At 43.8% G+C, this 21,166-nt stretch overlaps 1 protein-coding gene across 3 annotated transcripts in view; it reads left to right on the forward strand.

The window, feature by feature from the left end:
* CLASP1 (cytoplasmic linker associated protein 1) overlaps window positions 1-21,166 on the forward strand; it is a 268,761-nt gene that overhangs the window by 209,235 nt on the left and 38,360 nt on the right. For all 3 annotated transcript variants that reach the window (XM_081241674.1, XM_081241676.1, XM_081241675.1), the window contains 5 exons: window positions 95-173; window positions 1,174-1,317; window positions 11,717-11,860; window positions 12,169-12,275; window positions 20,621-20,771. In XM_081241674.1, the coding sequence (XP_081097800.1) occupies window positions 95-173; window positions 1,174-1,317; window positions 11,717-11,860; window positions 12,169-12,275; window positions 20,621-20,771 (625 nt within the window). The remainder of the gene's footprint in view (window positions 1-94; window positions 174-1,173; window positions 1,318-11,716; window positions 11,861-12,168; window positions 12,276-20,620; window positions 20,772-21,166) is intronic.

Raw genomic sequence — 21,166 nt, forward strand, 5'->3', positions numbered from 1 at the left:
TCCGTAATAGTGTATTTTTGTTTCTTATATGATTTTACATTGTTTTTTGTAATAAGTCTTTCTTTTAAAATACTTTTTTTTTTTTTAAACCTAGGGACTCCTTTCCATTTGACCAGCAGTTTAACATTTTGATGAGATTTATTGTGGATCAAACCCAAACTCCTAACCTCAAGGTCGGTAACTATTTGTCACTATAGTTCAACCTCTAGAAGTCAAATTTGCTTAAAATATACTTGTTTATACATGACTCGTATTTCACTATTGTGAGTAAATCTGCTGTGAGCAACATGTTTCCATTTCTCTTCGTTCAGTACATAGTAGAGAAGTTGCTGGTTTATTGGGTAGGGACATGCTTAACTTTATTTTAAACTGCCGAAATGGTTATATCAGATTATATTCCTACCAGCGGTGTCTGAGAACTCCAGTTGTTCCACATCCTTACCAACATTTGGGCATTATTACAGTGTTTCACATTAATATTTAATGTAGAGAATTTTGATGTGTTAAAATAGGTATCTTATTAGAATGTTTTTAATATTAACATCGTAACACATGAAAAATGAATTGTGACATGTTTTATAAACATCATACCTATAAGAACGAACTAATGGTATTTGAAGGAAGATGTGCTCCTTTGAATGGCATCAGGTCCATTGTCTGTTCTTTGATCACTAATTTTGCTGAGGTTTTTAGGAGAGGCCCAATAAATAATAACCCTTTTCTCCTGAGGTCCAAACCAAGTGAGACCTCGGTGGGGAAGTTAGAGCAGAATTATCAGCTTGAATTACCTTCAGTGCTGCCTTGCAAGACCTGGCCTCGAGTGGCTGAAAAATAAAACTCACACAGAGCTGTACTTGCCCCGCGGTCAGTGGCAGAGCTTGGAGGTCCCCCTGGTGCCTCCACCCCTCATCCCAGCGGGGGCTCCCGCCCGGCACGTGTCTTGCGGCGTCTGTGAGGAGGATTAGGCTGCAGGCCTCCCTTCTGTTCCCAGGCTTCCCTGTCAGTCATCTCATGCTTTTTCCCTGCTGGAGGCCCCTGCGTGTAGGGACATAAATCCAGGAGAAAGGCGGTGTCCCCTCAGTAGTGTGTACTTTTCTCTGAGCACCAGTTAAGAGTTCTGTTCAAAGATTTGTAAAGTGTACCTATACTGTTCATAATTGCTGGATCTTTCAGGTCAAAGTTGCCATCCTGAAGTACATCGAGTCTCTCGCTAGGCAGATGGACCCAACAGATTTCATAAACTCCAGTGAGACGAGGCTTGCTGTGTCTAGAATTATAACCTGGACGACAGAGCCAAAGAGTTCAGACGTGAGAAAGGTATGTCCTTAGGCACGCGTCATGAAGAGGCATTGACGGGACCTTGTAGGCCACCCACCAGCCTACACGCAAACCACTATCGCTCCTTCTCTAGGAAGCCAAGGCTCTGCTTCTGTCCCTCCAGCTCTGTCTGGTTGCAGCCTTCGAAGATCAAAATGAAAATCTGAAATCTTGTATCATGGGAGACACCCTGATACCAAGATGTTGTGTCGTTGCTTTTTTTTTTTTTTTTTTCAGTCACCTGAAGAGAAATATTTGCTATTTTCTTCTGAAATGGCATGTTGAAAGGCATATATAACACAGTGGAGGGAGCACGGGGCCCTGTTATTTCTATTCTTAGGTAGTATTCTGCCTTAGGACTCCTGTGAAGATGAATTCATATATGTTAAAAGCATGATCCATTCCTGACAGGTTATAAGCACACAGGAAGTGGGAGTTATCACTCTCTCTGTTGTTTCTGTTATTCTCTTCCTGTCAGTGTCCTGTCCTTCTACACTTGAGTTTCACACATGGCCACTGTTCTTTAACTTTATATATAAACAAGCCAGCCTTTCCAAGTTACTGTTCAAAACCAGATTTCTTCGTTCTGGTTTCAGACTCAAAGTACTTGATTTGGGTTATTTGTGTGTAATCATGAACCTTGCATTTTTTTTTCTTTTCTTTTTCCCCCGTAGTATACTCCTTCCACCGCCGTCCGTGCCAAAATAGTCCTTTGGCCTTGGGGTAGAGTTGGTAACGTGGACCACTTGGATCGAGGCAGGGTTAAGGATGATTCCAAGAGGTAGTTAGCAAGGTTGTTGTGGTTCCAAATGCCCCTGAACACCTAGCTCCTGCTCTAACGGAATCCAAGGAAGGGAACCAAAGAACCACCTGCAGGGTTTCTTTGGGAGGGTCACAGCCAATGTAATTCTCCAGCCATTGTACAGTAATAAACTAAGTTGTCCAAGGTCAAAGAAACAAGGATGAATTTTATTAAAGCACTCATTCAAAATTACTGTTCTAATAGTAAATAATATTTTTGATTTATGATCTGTTTGTAAAATGTTTCAATATTTATTGAAAGAGCATTTCACTGGCAACCTTTAATTTAACCATTAAGCCTCTTTGGGACTTGGGAGGCACACTGGGAGGTGGTGGTATGATTTGGTTGATTGGAACGTCAGATATTTGTGTTACAGTTTTCAAAGTCACAGATCAACCAAGAAATACAAGTGCCCAAGTGCAGCTTCCTATCTTTAGTCATAACACGTTGCATACGAGTGTCTATATGAGTCTGTGTTTTTGTAATTGAAGGTTACTGAAGTGTTCCCTCCCATGGGGCTGGAAGATGTTTTAGACAAGCACGTTATCATGATTAGGGCCTGTATGGGAACAGCCAGCTTTGGTCATGATAGCTACTCTCTCTGGACATGCACATTAAACATTTGAACTCGGATTTATTGTCCTAACTTTTCTAATCAGGACTCTAGAGGGATGTTTTCCTTGAGTTATCTAGCCTGGGGCATCTAAACACTGCCTCCAGTGTCTGCCCTTCCCCCATCGTGAGGACTGCCAAACGCCCCACCTTCAGGCTGAGGTCAAACCTGGCCTCCGGGACAGTAATCCCGGCCCCTCAGAGGAAGCTGAAAAGCTTTACGTCAGTGGTTCTCAGTCCTGGCTGCAATGAAAACTAACCCAGATTGCTGTGCTCTCCCCGAAGTCACTTGACTTCACTGGTACAGAGTGGAGCGTGGACGTTGCTCTGTGTCTGGTCGGGGCTCCTTCCACTCTTGGCTGATCTTTAATGCAGTGTTGAGGCCCATCAGTTAAGACCGTTCCCCTGGGACTGAACCTCAGGCATGCAAGCTGCTGACATAGTCTTGACCTGGTTGCCGCTAATTCTCTTGGGACCCAGGCTGGGCCCTGGGTGTCTTCAGGGCCAGGCCTGGCCCTGCTGTTCCCCGGGCCTCCTCCACCTCTCTGCTTTTGTTCCCCCTGCATGCTCAGCACCTAGCACAAAACCTGTAAAAACAAAGTAGGCATTTAGTAAGTATTTTCAGTGAATTAATGAATGATAAATACCCAAAGAGAAATGACCTAATTTCAAGTAACATTTTGAAGCCATCATGTTCAAAACCAGAGCCTTGGAAGTTCTCCTCCTGTGGCTTCTGTATTCTTTTTCTATTGCATAACAAATCACCACAAACTTAGCAGCTTGAAACGGCACAAATTTATGATCTCACAGTTGGATTCTCTGCTCAGAGCCTTCCCAGACTGAAGTCAAGGTGTGGCCTGGGTCTTGGATCTCACTTGAGACCTGGGCTTCTCTGCCATCTCCCTGGTGCTTGGCCAAATTCAGCTCCTTGCAGGTGAGGACTAGGTGCCTGTTTTCCTACCAACTGTCAGCAGGAGGCGTTCTCGGCCGGTGGAGGCTGCTTTCCACCCCCATCACATGGTCCTCTCTACAGCCTGGCACTTTGCTTCTCCAGAGCCTGCAGGAGAATTTTTTTTTTTTTTTTTGTACGGTACGCGGGCCTCTCACTGTTGTGGCCTCTCCCATTGCGGAGCACAGGCTCCGGACACACAGGCTCAGCGGCCATGGCTCACGGGTCCAGCCGCTCCGCGGCATGTGGGGTCTTCCCAGACCGGGGCATGAACCCGTGTCCCCTGCATTGGCAGGCGGACTCTCAACCACTGTGCCACCAGGGAAGCCCTGCAGGAGAATTTTTGAAGAAATAATGTCCTAAAACTTCCCAAATTTTATGAAAAACTTTACACATCTAAGAAGCTCAGCAAACTCCAAGTAGGATTTTAAAAAAAAGACCCATACCTAGACACGTCATAATCAAGCTGCTGAAAGCTGAAGACAGCAGAGGGAAGCAGCTCAGCATAGCCAGGGTCCTCAGAAGACAAACAGCTGCGTGCTCATCAGCAGCCACGGGGGAGGGGCTTCCCTGTTGGTGCAGTGGTTAAGACTCCGCCTGCCAATGCAGGGCACACGGGTTCCAGCCCTGGTCCGGGGAGATCCCACATGCCGCGGAGCAACTAAGCCCGTGCGCCACAACTACTGAGCCTGCGCTCTAGAGCCCACGAGCCACAACTACTGAGCCCGTGAGCCACAACTACTGAAGCCCGTGCGCCACAGCTACTGAAGCCCGCACACCTAGAGCCCGTGCTCAGAGAAGCCACCACAGTGAGAAGCCCACGCACAGCAACAAAGAGTAGCCCCCACTCTCCGCAACTAGAGAAAGCCCGTGCGCAGCAACGAAGACCCAATGCAGCCAAAAATGAAAATAAATAAATAAATTTATTAAAAAAAAAAGAAACCATGGGGACAGAGGCAGCTGGAAGGAAAAAAAGTCAACCAAGAATTCTCTATTCAGCAAAACTATTCGTCAAAAATGAAAGATAAATTAAAATGAAGCCAGCAGGAGACTCTCATTTTAATCTCTCTGCCTCTTTAAAAAGGGCTCACCTGATTATCACCACACAGGATAATCTGCCCTTTAACTAAGTCAGCCAATTAGGGAGGGACTTTAATTATACCTGCAGAACCCCTTCTGCCATGTAACGTAATTATGGGAGTGAAGTCTATCACACGCGCAAGTCCCGCTCACCCTGGGGGAGGGCTGTAAGGCTTGCCCACCTTAGCGCTCTGCCTACCAAGGCTTTGGTCTCTTTTTCGGCGGCCTGGCATGAGTCTTCCATAGTTAGTTATCCGGTAGTTCCTTAGCTCTTACTTGAAAAGGGAGCTTTTTTACCTAACTATGCAAATTGTAATGAGGTTCATTTTAGCAGGTGCATCTCTGCATTCTGAGCACCCGGTGAAATTTTTTTTTCATCCTCGAAGATATTCATGGATTTGATTGCTTGGCTTTCAGTTGTATCCATCGAGCACTCGCTAGGATAGGCTTGTTAAAACACAGTATTCAAATACGTGTTCTTTTGCCCCATACAGGCGAATCCTTCCTGGAGATAGAGCCGCTTTTATTTAAATGCTCTGTTTTGCGGTTCCATTCACTGGATATTTATATAAATGTACATGCTGTTGTAAGTGATGCACCCGCCTTACCCACAAATTTGAGATGTGTTCTAAAGATTGTCTAAATGAATGTAGTGCCTAAGTAAATTAAAATACTTAGAAATTGTGATATGGTATATATCACTCCGTTCTAAGATTTTAAATGTCATTACTATTATTTTAAAGCTGCAAGGAAAGAAAACAGGCAGCATTTTCATCTGGATAATTTAGTGCACTGAAGATTTGCTTGCTTATCTCTTCTATGTAGACATATGTTTTGCCTCACCTGTAATTTGCAAAGTTATTAAAAGGTTGTATCAGGTGCTAGGGAAATCTTGGTGATTTTCAAGTTCTCCTGTTGGTGTCCTGACTTAATGTCCTAAGAGTAGGGCAAGGTTACACTCTAAATACTAGAAGAGCCCTACAGTCTGAAATCTATGCAGTAAACTCTCATATTGGCCCTCTCCTTGGAGAATATTAATTTTATACAAACAGTACTCGGGAAGTTTGCAGGCAGTGCAGCGCCTCCTCTGTATATCTCCTGTTTGGGAAACCACTTTAGACACCTTTTAAGCTGACAAAACTCTGATTTACTGACTTCAGTGTTTTTGATATTTTGTTTCTTTTTTTATGTCAGTGTTCTGGGGTGTTTCCTCTCAGAGGGAGTCGGGTGTTTGAATATTTAAGATGTTGAGGAGGGAGGAAACACAACCTAAACCAAAACACGAGTCAGTCATCTGGAGGCATGCTTGCCTGGCTGGGACTGACTTGGATGGATGGAAAAGCCCCACCCGGCTTTAACTGGCCTGCTTTATTCCCAAAGTAACCTTTTCCATTTTTTAAGTATGGGAATCCTGAGACTTGTGTTGACCAAACTACACAGACATACACCGGACCTTTCTTTTTTCTTTTTTTAACATCTTTATTGGAGTATAATTACTTTACAATGGTGTGTTAGTTTCTGCTGTATAACAAAGTAATTCAGCTATACATACACATATATCCCCATATCCCCTCCCTCTTGCGTCTCCCTCCCACCCTCCCTATCCCACCCCTCTAGGTGGTCACAGAGCACCGAGCTGATCTCCCTGTGCTATGAGGCTGCTTCCCACTAGCTATCTACCTTACGTTTGGTAGTGTATATATGTCTGTCCTGCTCTCTCACTTCATCCCGGCTTACCGTTCCCCCTCCCTGTGTCCTCAAGTCCATTCTCTATGTCTGCGTCTTTATTCCTGTCCTGCCCTTAGGTTCTTCAGAATCTTTTTTTTTTTTTTTTAGATTCCATATATGTGTGTTAGCATATGGTATTTGTTTTTCTCTTTCTGACTTACTTCACTCTGTATGACAGAGTCTAGGTCCATCCACCTCACTACAAATAACTCAGTTTCGTTTCTTTTTATGGCTGAGTAATATTCCATTGTATATATGTGCCACATCTTCTTTACCCATTCATCTGTCGATGGACACTTAGGTTGCTTCCATGTCCTGGGTATTGAAAACAGAGCTACAGTGAACGTAGTGGTACTTGACTCTTCTTGAATTATGGTTTTCTCAGGTATATGCCCAGTAGTGGTATTGCTGGGTCCTATGGTAGTTCTATTTTTAGTTCTTTAAGGAACCTCCATACTGTTCTCCACAGTGGCTGTATCAATTTACAATCCCACCAACAGTGCAAGAGGGTTCCCTTTTCTCCACACCCTCTCCAGCATTTATTGTTTGTAGATTTTTTGATGATGGCCATTCTGACCAGTGTGAGATGATATCTCATTGTAGTATTGATTTGCATTTCTCTAATGATTAGTGATGTTGAGCATCCTTTCATGTGTTTGTTGGCAGCCTGTATATCTTCTTTGGAGAAATCACTAGACCTTTCTTAATGCACTGTGTCTGTATTAGGATAATACAGTGTATTCTAGAGTTGGCCTCTGTTGACTTCTGCCTCTGCTACTTTTTAGCGGTGCGAACAAGTAGTTTAACCTCTGAATCCTTGTTTATTATCCATGAAATGGGAATCGTGATATTTGCTTTAGGCACTGTTGGGGGGACCAACTGCAATAAAGCATATAAAAACCTAGGTAGATACTGCTCTGTTTGTTGTTGTAGCTTCAGCTATTACTGCTTGAGGGTTGCTTTGGTTTTGCTGCTGGTCCAAATTTTTTCCAGCGTTAGGAACATTTTTTTCCCATCAGGCAAAGGGAATGCGGTAATGACAATAGAAATTTTAATGGTATGTTTATATTTTAGGGTTCAGAATCCCTGTATGTTTCCGTATCATACGTGATTCTCTAACACTGAGCACCTGCTTTGTCAAGTGAACTAACAGATTTATTAGCCCCCAAATGTTGTTTTGAGAAAGGCAGGAAGTAAAGGCATGGCAAAGAAAATTAGAGATGATAAAGACGCTGTTGCCTGGAGCAGGAGAAAAGTATATAAATAGCCTTCAAAAGTCGACATTTCTAATTGAAAAAAAATTTAAATCTCTGATTATACATAGGCAGCATGTCCTAATCTAAAAGCTCAGAGTTTTACCATCAAATAAGATTTGAACCTCAGCTGAATGTGACTGCCTCGCTCAAGTCTCATTTTGATCTGTTTGCAAGAACACTGTTACTTCCAGGAGGGGTTGTGGTGATGATGAAGGACTTAGCAAATGATGGAGCTTTAACACTGGCAGTTCCTGTTTTTATTCTTAAGGATACTGTTACTGTTCCGTTATTATTCATAGACTTTTAGATTGTATAATCTCTCTATATATATATGACTTTAGAAAAGAAGCCAAATACCTGTACAGCTTACCAATAACCATGGTTTTGAGCACGTGCTTCTTGTCTCTGACTAAACCCTACCCCTTTCCTGTTTGTCCGTCCCCGCTTCAGCGTAGTCGAATAGGTGAGGATTTCCCCACTAGGTCAGCCTCCACCTGCTCTGGGCCTGGAGAAGGAAACTTGGAAGAAACTTGTAAACAGGTAGATTTAAAACTGTGTACTAACTTGCAAAAAGACACTTCACTGTTTGCATTGAGATTGTTAATCCTGATTACCCTTGTGAAGACACTGAGAAGATTTTGAAGAACCCTAAAATTAACATAATACTACCTGAGCCAGAGCGTGCGTGCGCGTGCGTGCACCTGTGTAAATGTTGTGTTTTGGTATGTTTTATGATGAACTGCCTTCCCAAAGAAATAGCCACGTTGCAGACAGGCTTCTACCATATTTTAACGAAATAGCAATGGAGAGATACTAAATTTAAAATGTCCGAAGGTTTTGAAATTACCTTCTCTTTGGTGGTTTTTCTAAAGCAATTTTAATCACAATCTGAAGGGAGCAGTAATATTTGTTTAATAAATTTAAAAAGCCCTCTCTTCTCAAATTTTAAGTTTTCCGTAGTTAATACTGACACTGAAACATTCGTCAAAGTTTTATTGGTCTCCTGTCTGGAAGAATCCTTTTCTGCTGTGAGGCAGACAGCATTCAAGGCCATCGATAGCCTGCAGGTTCTTTTCAGACACTAGCAGTGAGATTTGAAGGTCCTTTTACCCTCACCCCTCAAGTTCTACTGTAGGGGCACAAGTGGGAGTCATTTCCTTTCAGGTCGCCATTTGATCGTTAAAGTACGTCGCCCCAGATTTGCCCGTTAGAAAACGTCAGCAGCAGAGGTTTTGGTTTGGTCTGGCTTTTCAATGGCCCTTCCTCACGTGGGGCAAGAGCTCCAAGTTGGGACAGCGACACCCTCTGGTTTGGGGCTCATTATTGAACACGAGCTCTGCCCCAGGCTTTTAAATATGAATCTCTCCAGCCCATCCCCATATTTGGAATTATTCCTGCAGTGAGAGCATATTGATGGTAACGATAAATATAAGCCAGTTGTCATCCTTGCCTGGACGTTCTGGTATTCAGACTCCTCACTGATACAGAGAGTTGTAGATAAAATGTTTCAGGATCATAACAGTCTCATTCCTTTTAAAACTTTGATGTGAAATCTTTTTAAAATAATATACTTAAATGATACTTTCCATCCATTTCTGGAGCTTGGGTTTCAGAAAAAGATTTTACTTTGAAAACAGCTTTAGGCCAAAGGGTTACTTTTGAAAACTAATAAAATCATTTACATTTTATATTTTGGAAAAATGCAAAAAACAAATTATATTCATTTATATGCGTAAGTCACATACCATCTGTCCAACGAGTTATTTTCAGAATTCCCTGTCTTTCTATTTAATTTCTTATCAAAATTCAACTTTAGGGTTATTGAGAGAAGGTTCTTCAGTGGGTAGAAGTTGAAGTCTGCTGCGCTTTCTTTTCCCATATGACGAAAAGTCACTAATGTTAAGTAGCCACGAATTAGCACAGTCTCTAGGCCTGTCACCTTGCAGCCCTCTTGTTCCTAAAAGATCCTACCAGTGTTATAATTTGCTTCATGGAAAACCCCCAGTAAATTTTTAGTATCAGGTATCTTGTCATTCTGGGAAGAAACTAGATCTAAAGACAGTGGCACATTTCACATAAAAACATACTATTCAAAAATGTGATAATGCATTTAATAGTTTTCTAATGCCATTTTCAGCATTTTCAACTTTCTTATTAAATTGGTGATGCTGATTTTTCTTCCCTTGGCCCAAACTCAAGTCTGCTTCTTTGCTTCTCTTTGAAGTGCAGTGTTTTCTGCATGCATTTTTTCTAACATCTAATAAAAAATTTTTTTAATGCACAGGTTACTTTGCATGATTTGGGGAATTTGCTTTTATACAAATCATATTAACAGTGTGTTAAATTGATGGTGAAATAGATTTCTTCAGATAATGATTTGTTAAAACTGTTCCAATAATGACATGTAGAAATGTGTGTTTTAGTACAATCAATAATAATGGTTTTTGCCTGTCTTGTGAAAGCACACTGGCCCTTATGATTTAATTTGGTTGGAGAGGATATTAATGACCATATTTGGAAATCAAGGGAAAATGTAAGATCCTTTTGCCCAATGCTGTGCTTCAATGCTTATGACATTATGAAAGATAATTTTTTATTGTGTAAAATGTGTTATTCTACTGATATTTCAAATTTTGTAATTAAGTTTTAATTTTGGTTAAATACATTTGGGTCTTTGGATATTTTTTTTTCCTTCTCCAGATACAAAATAGTAATTTTATATTATTGACTGGACCTAGAATTAATTGTAACATTATAAAAACATTGAAGTGGGGTTTTTTGTGGGTGTTTATTTCCAAAAATTTTCTCAGCAAACATGTTTCTATGTAATAGTCTATATAGTGGAAAAAATATTTAGGATAATTACTGCAATCCTAAATATTACAGTCTTTGGAAAAATTAATGTTTGCTTCTAGTCGAAAGATTTTCATAATATGTTTTCCTTTCTTTTGACTCTTAGAAATTTGTAAGAAATGCCTGTTAGTACTAACTAAAATTTTCTTTTGGAATAGTTCTTCTAAATCAAAACCCTTGTAACTAACTCCGAGGGCACTGTTTTCTAAGCTCGAGCACCATAGCAGGCGTGTAGCTTGCCGGGGAAGCCTGGGTCTCACTGCTGGTGTTCTAGCTGCTTACTCTTCCCCACGTTACTGCTATAGCCACTACGAGCATATGTCGTCTCTCATAAAGGAAAGTAGAACATTTCCCAAAAGGCAGAAGAGTAATAACTTTTTAACTCGTACCATGTAAATCTAGTTTGCTTCCCAAAGACTGTCTCTGTCCTCAATTCATAGATGTAAAAGTAGGAGTTTTTCAGATATATTTGAACTCTATTTCTAGTGTTTCTTAGTCACTAGGAAAAGTGGTTTTTCAAGATAACGCGGTGGTAGCTTGTTTAGAAACTTGTGCTTTCCAGGGTATGCTAGGAGCCTTGTCCGGTTCTGACTTACTAGAATGGACAATCTTAAGCCTTTTCAAATTTTTTGATTGTTTCATTTATGTACTCACCAACTCTGTCCCTAGTGTTGGACAGCAGAGGAAAAAAGTTTCAGGAATTTATTGTTAATGTGCTGTTGTAAAATCCAAGACCAGGGTGTTCAGTGAAACCAGGGCTTATTTTCCATATTGACGTTTGGCTGTTTATAGTTGATGATGGTATTTTCTCTAGGTGCTGTTTTTTTTTTTTTTTATGGCACAGATATCCTCTTATTATTTATTCTACTCATACAAAAGAGATTTCTTTTAAAAACAATTTTGGGAGTTCCCTGGTGGTCCAGTGGTTACGACTCCGTGCTTTCACTGCTGGGGGCCTGGGTTCAATCCCTGGTCAGGGAGCTAAGATCCCGCAAGTCGCGTGGTGCGGCCAAAATAAATAAATAAATAAATAAAATAAAGTAAAGCAACTTCATTGAGCATTTTGACCAAGATAGGCAGCTGTACGTGACATAAATTAACCATCTCTTCCGTTTCTAGGCAGCACAGGTCGTGCTCATCTCTCTGTTTGAATTGAACACTCCTGAATTTACCATGTTACTTGGTGCCTTGCCGAAAACATTCCAGGATGGTGCCACCAAGCTCCTGCATAACCACCTCAAGAACTCTAGTAACACCAGTGTGGTGAGTGCTTGGGTCACGGTGGGTGGCCTCCACTCACCCGTCCCCATGGAGAGCAGATGCTCAGCTGTGTCTGCTACTCTGTCTGCTCCAGCTGAGAGCAGTCACTCAGCTTCGGGAATGCCTGCAGGACAGTTATCCATTTTTGGTTTGTATGCGCTTAAAATTGACCTTACGATTCTGGAAAAAATCACCCTGATTACGCAGAATCTGCCCATTTATTTGCACGGGGGTTCGAAGGCCGAGGGGCAAAGCGGAACTGTGTTCTGTATTTATCCCTCATGTGATGGAGCTCTTCTGCCTTCTCCCAGGGCTCTCCGAGCAACACCATTGGCCGGACCCCCTCTCGACATCCCAGCAGCCGGACCAGCCCCCTGACCTCCCCCACCAACTGCTCCCATGGGGGCCTGTCTCCAAGGTAATGCCATTTCAACAGGAGTGAAGACACTAAAGCACCCCGATGACTGTCTAGGCTACTTCTAGGTTTTTAGACCAAGCTGAATACCAAAAAGTGTATGGGTTGCAGGAGCCCACGGTTCCTAGCCCTCACCCAAATCTTAACTGTGTCACTTGGGGCAAAGTGGCTGGCTTCTGTGGTGAAATGAGCGGTTTCTGCTGAATGGTCTCTGAGATTCTTGTAGCTCTAAACACTTTCTTCTAGTACCTTAAAGATTTTAAAACTGCAAGTTACATTTAGAGCCCTGTTTCACATAGAAAGCATTTAGAAACTCATCACCTACTCTGTAAGCGATAGGAGCACCTACAGGTATTTGATCGTCTAAACCCTTTATAATCAGTCCACACGTAGTCTGGGGTAGTTTCCACCCAAGTGGCCATTCTGGGCTCACGTTTGAAGCCGAATGCTGCTCTGAGAAGGGATTGAGAACCTGAGAACTAAAACTGGATCAGCATTTTCAGACTCCTGTTGGGACCATGTGAACATGGGCCTAACAGAGTCTGGGGCAGTGACTTAGAAAGAGAAGAGAGTTTGCCTTAAGATCTTTGGATAACATTTCCCATCTGGCCAGAGCCCTTAGAAGTCCCTGCACGGTGTCTTTCATGACCCCCTGGCAGGTGTTGGAGTTTCTCATGGCCTCACTCAGAGTAGTGATCCTATAGGCCACAGCTTTTAGGAAGGAGCCAGAGGCTGGACCGGCAGGAGTCATGCATGTGTGTTTGGCTTCAAGAAGTGCAGGGCTTTGGGATCACTAACAAGAATCAGGGGGCTGTGTCTTAAGGGTTGCTGACACCACTACCTTAAAATTAGAGGAAAATATCACAAGTATGCCATACCCTTTTAAGAGTTACCTCTTTAGTTGGAAGATAGCAAAATGTAAGTGCCTTCAAATTTAGACTTTTGTAATGCTCAAGACTCTTCGAAACTCCTCCATCCTTACCACTGAAGTTGGCTTCAGTTTCTCGAGTTATCATATAAATATTTTGGAAAATGTCAAATTTGTATTTTTCTCCTGGAGAAACGAAATATTTTGTATACTTAGAGTATCCTAGTGTCTATATTGCTTTATGTTTCATCCTCCTAAGGTCCCCTGGTACTGTATGTAGGTAGAATGAAGCGTAGCGTTATGTTTCCAGATTTGGTCTGTGTGGTCATGGTTTCAGCAGGCTATTATAATTAGACGCTTGAGACCAGAAACTAATGGAAACATGTCTGACTTTCCCCAAGTGTGTCTCTGGCTCAGCGCACTTGTTTTTTAAATGTTAACATCTGTATCAAAACAAACGGTTTGTCTTAAATGACCCCAGTGTTGGCAGTAAAATCATGGAGTTCTCCTCCTGGGTAGGAGAGAATTTTATGGAGAAGTTGTCTTCTCTGTAAATTGTTGCCTTTGTTTAGAAATGGTACTTCTGCAACATTGAGAAATCTTTTCTTCCATAATACACAGTTCATACTTCTTATTTTTTAGTTATTTCATTAATAGGGTGGCACATTCTTTAGGTAATACACAAAAGGTAAAATTCAAATGAAGTATTTTGTTATATGTGCTCGTGGTCTAAGTAAAAGATTGGTGGAGGCTGCTAGCATAATCCAGCAGAGCTAAGACTTGGCTAGGTATTAAGCTTCATGGATGTCCAAATTATTTAAAAATTCTAATTTAGTTTTCCAGGTCACCATATTCATTCTTAACTAGCCTGGCCTAAATTTTTACTGTTAGGGTTACAGGTGAGTGGAAGAAATGGGGAGATTTATTTTCAATCTTAAAAAGTTCAAGTGTGACCTAAATATTTTCTTATCAACAAATTCTTCTTTAAGGAATTATTTAGTTGTGTAATTTCTTTCTTTCTCTTTAAACACAATATGCCCTCAGCCAGTGCATAAGTAGCCAGAATGGCCTTAGCCAACTTGAACTCAACAGGAGAAATAATTTTTCTCACAACTAGAACTGTCCAGAAGTGGGAAAAGCTGCCCCCATGTCATCATATCACGGGAAATATTCAAATGGGCTACCTACTTTCTACCAGGAAATTTATAAAAGGAATGAACTCTTGCACTAAATAGGAGAATGTACTGGGTCACCACATTCTAAGTAGGGACAGACCCATTCTACAGGATACGATCTCAGCTATTTTTCTGAGCGGTGCTCTTGAAACACTTATTTTCTATGACCTGCTATTTTATCTTTACCATTGGATGTTAGCTTTTTGTCCTTAAGGGGAAGAGTTACTGAGTTATTTGTTTTTAATCTAACTTTGAGTATCAAAATAAACTAGTTATTTTTTTTAGTCCAAAAATTCTACATTCAGATTATGCTGGGAATAAGAAAATACTCTAACATGTTGAACACATTTAATTTGATGGTTTAAAAAAAAAAATCGCTAGTGAGGCATTCATTTTCATCCACCCAGTAACATTAGAGAAGCCGTAGCAAACAAGTTAGACTTTTGTGGAAGTTCCATCCATCAGTCATCATTTCTGTGGGAGAGAGGAGTCCTGCTTCTTCCCAGCGAGCAAACAGATGCTCCAAGTCTTCGGGGAGAAGACGAATGGCCTGGAGCGTTCCATCATTAAACACACATTTACATCTCAGCTCATTTTACCGAGTGTGATCGATGCTAATTGAAAAACAGAGTTGCAAGGGGCTTCAGCAATTATGTGCAGTCCGTTCCCTTTAAGGTAGAAAAAGCACATGGCCGTCCTCACTCTGGTCTGCTGTGCATTCTTGACAAACAGGCCGTGGAGCGCTCAGCAGATAACCTCTGTTAACCCAACAGTAAAAGGCAATTTTAGGTGGATTTTACGCTCATCCCGTCAGATGATCAAGAGTGTGCACGGACGCAAAGTGGGGATCAAGCTGGAGACCCCCTCCCACAGGGAGGTGCTGGTGCATCCTCTTGGTCCTCCCCCTACTGGCAGGGCCCCAGTTGAGGGGGTCGCCCGTGTCCTCCTGTGCCGCTGACCCAGTGAGTGGCCTAGAGGAGGCCTTTTGGCCCTTCTGTGCCACAGTGACTGCTCCCCTCCACGCCTTGTTTTCCTTATAAAATGGGGCCATCGCTGTCCTCAGGTGGAGACCACCTCTGGACCACTGCTCTCAGAACCGCCATGAGTGCCGGGACAGGCGCGCTGCTCCGTCGGGACCCTGGTCCTGTGGCCCCCACCCTGTGGCCTGGTGTCCCATTTGCGGTCAGCTCAGTTCACGCCCATCCCGTGTCCCTGGGTCTGTTGAACTGCAGCAGCTGTTAGAACTCGGGCGGGGCCTTTGCACACCCAGGTCACTTAGGGACACCTGCCAGGTGAGGAGAGCCTGTGTTCTCAGGCGCACTTTAGTCCTCACATCAGGTCACGTGAGCATTCCCCCCTCTCGGAGCCGGCCTGTGGACCATGGCCCACCCCACCCCACCCCCAATGGTGCTGTTGTTTTTGCAGAAGGAAATACCCATCTGAGGGTCGTCCCGGTGGGGGAACGCATTGTCCCCTGCCTGAGTGATCTGGCTGGGTGGCACCTTCCCTGAGGCTTCCTGCTCTCGTCCCTTTGGTCCCATTTGAATTAAGGCCCATGAATCCTTCTTTGGTTCTTTCTGAAATAACCGATTGCATTATCTGCAAGTACATCTGTGTTTTTTGCATGTAAGTGCTTGTAATTTCCTGTACACACACGCAGTCCTGTGGTTGTGATTTAAAAACATAAACTCAGGACTCAGAGTTGGTTCTTGCCCCCGAATGGTGCAGCATGACTCTGGGTCGAGCTTTGTCAGGGAGAGGGGCTCTAGGACACAGAGTATAGTGCCGCCCTTGCCTGTCTTGTCTCTTTCTCTGACTCTCGTCTTCTGATCACCGCAGTCGGTTGTGGGGTTGCAGTGCCGATGGGTGGTCGAAGCAGCCAGCTCCCTTTCCTCAGCCTAGCTCCATCCCCACCGCTCCCTCCCACAAGACTCTCAGGCGCCCTTACTCTCCCAGGTAACGAGCTACCTGTTCCACTTCTCTGAGGTGTCACAATATTATTGCACTTCCAAGGTCGCCTCAGGTCTCTGGGGAAGCCTCTCCGCCGCCTCGGCCGAGACCAGCAGGGCTAGAGCCTTGGTGAGAAGTGTGAGCAGGGGCGTGGCCTCGGCCAGACCTCTCGAGGACGCTCCTACGGTGCCCCCAGGAGAGGGCACCATTGCATCAACTGGCCACATCCACCGACCTCTGCGGTTGCAGCGCTCGGCCCCTGGAAGGGGCTCGGGCGGTGTGTGCCGTCAGGGTCGCGACCAGGCGTGGTGTCCCCGGCCTTCTGCTCGACCACACAGGGCTGCTCCCTCCCAAACCTGATGTCCTCAGTCCCGCTGTCAGTGGTGTGGGCCAGTGTCCTTCCTGATGCCCCGTCCTGACGTCCCGCACGTGCTGATAGTCTGAGGACTCAGATCCAGAAAGGCAGCCCCGAGAGGTGCCCTCCCTGTGACATCCCATAAAGGGGGCCCAGCACCAGGCGGGAGAGCTGTGGGTTCCCCGCAGGCTTCTGGCCGAATGCGATAGTGCTTTACAGAGGAGGCTCCGTGGGCTCCTACGGATTCGTGTTTGAGGGTCTCTTAGGTGCTTTTTATAAAGGTCCAAAGATCAGAGGACGCCTTCCCTGGAGCCCTACTTTTACATGAGCAGAGGATGGAGCAGTCCACCTGCCTCCGTGCTGTGTGAGATGAGTTTGCACCCTCTGTGATAGGACAAGGGTAACGACAAAACAAAAAAAAAGAAGTCTGTTACTTTTGAATGCCTCAGAGATAGCCTTTGCACAGAAGATTCACATTCTTACTTTATGTCCTCAACACAGCGAGACTGTATGTAGTAAACAAGTCAGCTAAGTGTTTTAACAGCATCTTCCTTTGGAAACTCTCCCAGTTCTGAAAGTAGCTTCTAAAGTGTGCAGAGAGTCCTGTGGTGACTGTCCAGATGCGCAGGTTGGGGCACGGGCACGTCGACAGTGAGACGGCTGCGTCCTCAATGTTAATAAAGCATGCCACTGCATTTGTCTTAAAGGTTAGTCATGCCTCAGCGTATCAGACCGGGTGATTGACCATCTCCCAGTACACTGACCTGTGTGCCTTACTGGGCACCAAGCCTCACCCACAGCCAGTCTTCCCATCCGGCCACTGAGACCACCCTCCAGAGGACATTTGTTCCCAGAATCACCTTTTACATGTGTGTACAATGCTACAGCTAACGCTTCACAAACAACTATAACTTCTGTTAACTGTCGGAGGGAGAGAGAGTGGACCAGAGACCTTTACACTTAGAGGACCTATTGGTTACATAAAACTAAGAGGAAATCTGTATCTTTCTCTTTGCTCTTGGCCAAAACCCTATTGATTTCATGAGAAGGAACAATTATCCTCATTCCATACCTAGTATCTTTTCCCTACAAAATGGCAAAGAAGAAGCTCTCAGAAGGCACACTTCCTGTCTCCAGCTTTTCTTTCCTTGGCGACCTGACCTCACGCATCTCCCCGCCTGCGCTGTGCAGCCTTTCCGCAGGGTGAGGCCAGAGCCGCCTTCTGCCTCGGTATTGGGTGCCCTGGCCTGACCTCAGGTCAGTGAGTATGGACCGATGGAGCAACTCTTCCTAATCTAAAGAACCCTACGGAAACCTTTCTGGAGTCTAATCACAGTGTTTACAGACTCCTAGGACCTGGCCTTTAACCTAAGGGATTATACCTCCGAGCTAAAACGAGACAGAATGTGAGGGCTGGTGGCAGGTTGGGGTTCACCCAACCAGGTCTCTTCTAAGCAGAGCTGTGGCCTCCCCCTTGCTGTTCCCTTGTGTGTATTGCTTGTCGGGACCACATCACCTGTGATTCCCTGATGACAGCCTCCCCGGGAGTGTCCTTTTTCCCTATGAAGTAAGGGCTCACGGGTATTGATTGGAAAAAACGCAAACGCCAGAACGTGAAATGGCGAGGAAAGCAACACTGTCTGCTTCCCTTTAGAGGAAAAGAATGCTCTCTCTCACCTGGAGCTCACAGTATCCACTTCATACCAAGGAGATGCTTCAAAGCACAAGCTAGTGAGTCTAAAAGAAGGGTCCCCAATAGATTGTGCCTGGCCATGCACACGTTCTCCTAAATTGGAAGTCTGAGTTGGTTTGTTAATTGAAAGACAGAAGGAGGAACAGTAACTGGCAGAATCCTTTATCTTCCTATTTTAAAAAGAGGCTGTTCTCATGCTAAAGTTATGTGAACCGAAATGAGGTATTTTAAGAAAGTTCAGGGTAGGAATAATGGGATGAACTACATGAAACCTAACATCTTCTGAAGCGACATGGAGAATAATATTGTGACATCCCTTAAAAGCTGAACGTCCCCCAGACTTCCTCCTGTCCATCCCTCCATCCTTCCTGTTTTGTTTTGTTTTGTTTCCCTTTTGCATGGGCTGTGTTCCTCTTTTCGGTTGTTGTGATTAAAAGTATTTTCAGGCATCTTTTTACATCTCGTATACATATTTTTTGTTTAAGTCACATTCAGCCTTTATTTATGAAAAACGGTGTACTGGCCAGATGTATAAATGCCTTTGCTCACACATAAGCTGGTGCTGTGCTGTTCTAGAAGGGGCCGGGGAGGGGGGAGCGGTCAGGGGGCCCCAGTGCTCCCCGGTCACGCTTTCTTCACGCTAAAAGGGTATTGCCTCTTAGATAACGTTATGAACTTAGAAGGGGTTGAAATCTTGAATTCTGTTCAGGTTTTTGATTCTGCTTCCTGCCAGTGTCTACACAGAGTCTTAGCTGTAAACGTGTTGAGGCTCACATTTCTTTTTGTTTGATGGCCAGAGCCAGTCTTTGAGTTGGCGTGTGTTTTTGTGAGCTGTCCAAGTGCAGTTGGGGTGTCTGTGTTCTTTCATTCATCAGAAGAGAAGAATGGGTTCTACCTGGGCCAGATTTGCAACCTGGAGGTTGCAGGAGAGTGAATTCATCTTGCAGGGTGAATGAATTCAGATCTTGTACTCTCGCAGGACCCATCCGGCCTTAGAAAACACTCGGGGCATCACCCTCCAGCCAGTAGAGGTCTGGCTACTCCAAGAGAGCACTGTTCAAATCTTATCTTGTTCATCTGCCCAAACCTTAAAAAAAAAAAAAAAAAAAAAAGTGTGTGTGTTGAGGGGGAGGTTGGTAAACATTATTTTTTTTTTTAAGTTTTTAAGTTGGGGGTGTTGGGGGGGTTTCCCACCAGTGGGTGACTGGTTTCAGTTATTTCTCTTTGGAAGAACAGAAAGATCGGTCTTCTTTAGTCCTTAATAATGAATGTTGTTGAATGCTTACTTACATACAGCCAAGGATTCTTTTAATGTCCTTGGCAATTCTCAGTATAGCTCAGGACTGCCTGCAGATTAAATTAGACCAACTCATCTGATTTTTTCTTGAATACTTTCTTGGAGCAAGTGACGTTTATTCTTTCTGAGGGAAGGTAATGGGTTTTGTTCTTAGGATCTTCTGTCTGTTTCAGTGTACGTTTCAAACATCTAAAGGTCACTTGTTGATACACTGTGTTACAACAGGAGGCCGTTGAGAATTTTTGCTTTACTCTGTGTTTTGCTATGCTAAATGTCTGAAAGGACAACAGTTGATGTCACTTTTCTGTAAGGGACAAATATTTCTTGCTTTTTGGAGTGCTTTTAGATATTCATCTGGAAGTGTGGCTCATCTTTATAAGATCTGCTTTCACTGTAAAACTCCCACTATCCGCATCTAGAAGAAGTTGGTTATTCAAGCAAATTCCTGGATTAGATGGTGTGAGAGGCTCTCAGGAGTCCGTTGGTGGATTTGACTTCGAGGCATTTTCTACTCTGGGGTTTTATTTCATAGGTTTCTGATACTGGTGAGCATAACCCAGCTTTCTGAGGTCATGCACTTTGCTCCTTTAAAATTTGTGTGTAATAACTAGCTTTCTTTTCATTTATTTGTACATTTGAGACCAGTAACAACCACACTGCTTTTTTCCATCTTCAAGATTCGACAGTTATTTTTCCACGTCCATTACCTCGTGCATCGTCACCAGTTGTCACTGTTTGAGTTCCCGCATTCTCGTGGTTCTTGTTGTTTCCCACTGGCTCTTACTGAGTGCTGGTGTCATGTGTTTGGGACCAGATCTGACAAGGAAGCTGTATAATTCAATTGTCCAGTGGTGGTACTCTTAACAAAAGATGTCTTCCTCATCATTCCAAATCACCTAAAGAAACTATAATTATGTCTTACTCTGTAAATTATTAGAAGTCATTTTTACCCATACCTCAATGTGATGCATGTGCCTTAATTTAAGAAATAAAATGTTTTTGCTCTTTAGCATGCTGGACTATGATACCGAGAACCTGAACTCTGAAGAAATCTATAGTTCTTTGCGTGGAGTGACAGAAGCCATCGAAAAGTTTAGTTTTCGAAGCCAGGAGGATCTGAACGAGCCCATTAAAAGAGATGGCAGGAAGGACTGTGATGTCGTGAGTACCCGCAGGCTAACAGGGCCATTCATCAGTGAGGGGGCGGTCCCCACCCAGGCTGGTAGAGAGCTGTGTATCCCTTAAGGGATAGTCCTGAATGCTGACCGCGGGGATTACTGAACTCCAACATTATTTTTATCTCGTAGTTAGAATGGTATGATTTTAAGAGGCCCAAGGCAACTCTGCGAAATTGCAGCAGCCCTCAGCTCTCTTGGTGAAGAATGTTAAATGCCCTTTTTCTCAGCTGGCTTTCATTTATCCTGGACACGTTTTTGTTCCTCTGCTGTGATAAAAACAGTGAGCCTGCGCCCGACGCCAGCGTGCCTCTCCGGGAGCTGCAGCCTCCTGCAGAGGGGCAGAGGGGCGCAGGGCAGACGTGCAGAGGAGACGACGCC

Source organism: Mesoplodon bidens (assembly GCF_964165515.1).
Source record: "Mesoplodon bidens genome assembly, chromosome: 8".
Lineage (NCBI taxonomy): Eukaryota > Metazoa > Chordata > Mammalia > Artiodactyla > Ziphiidae > Mesoplodon > Mesoplodon bidens.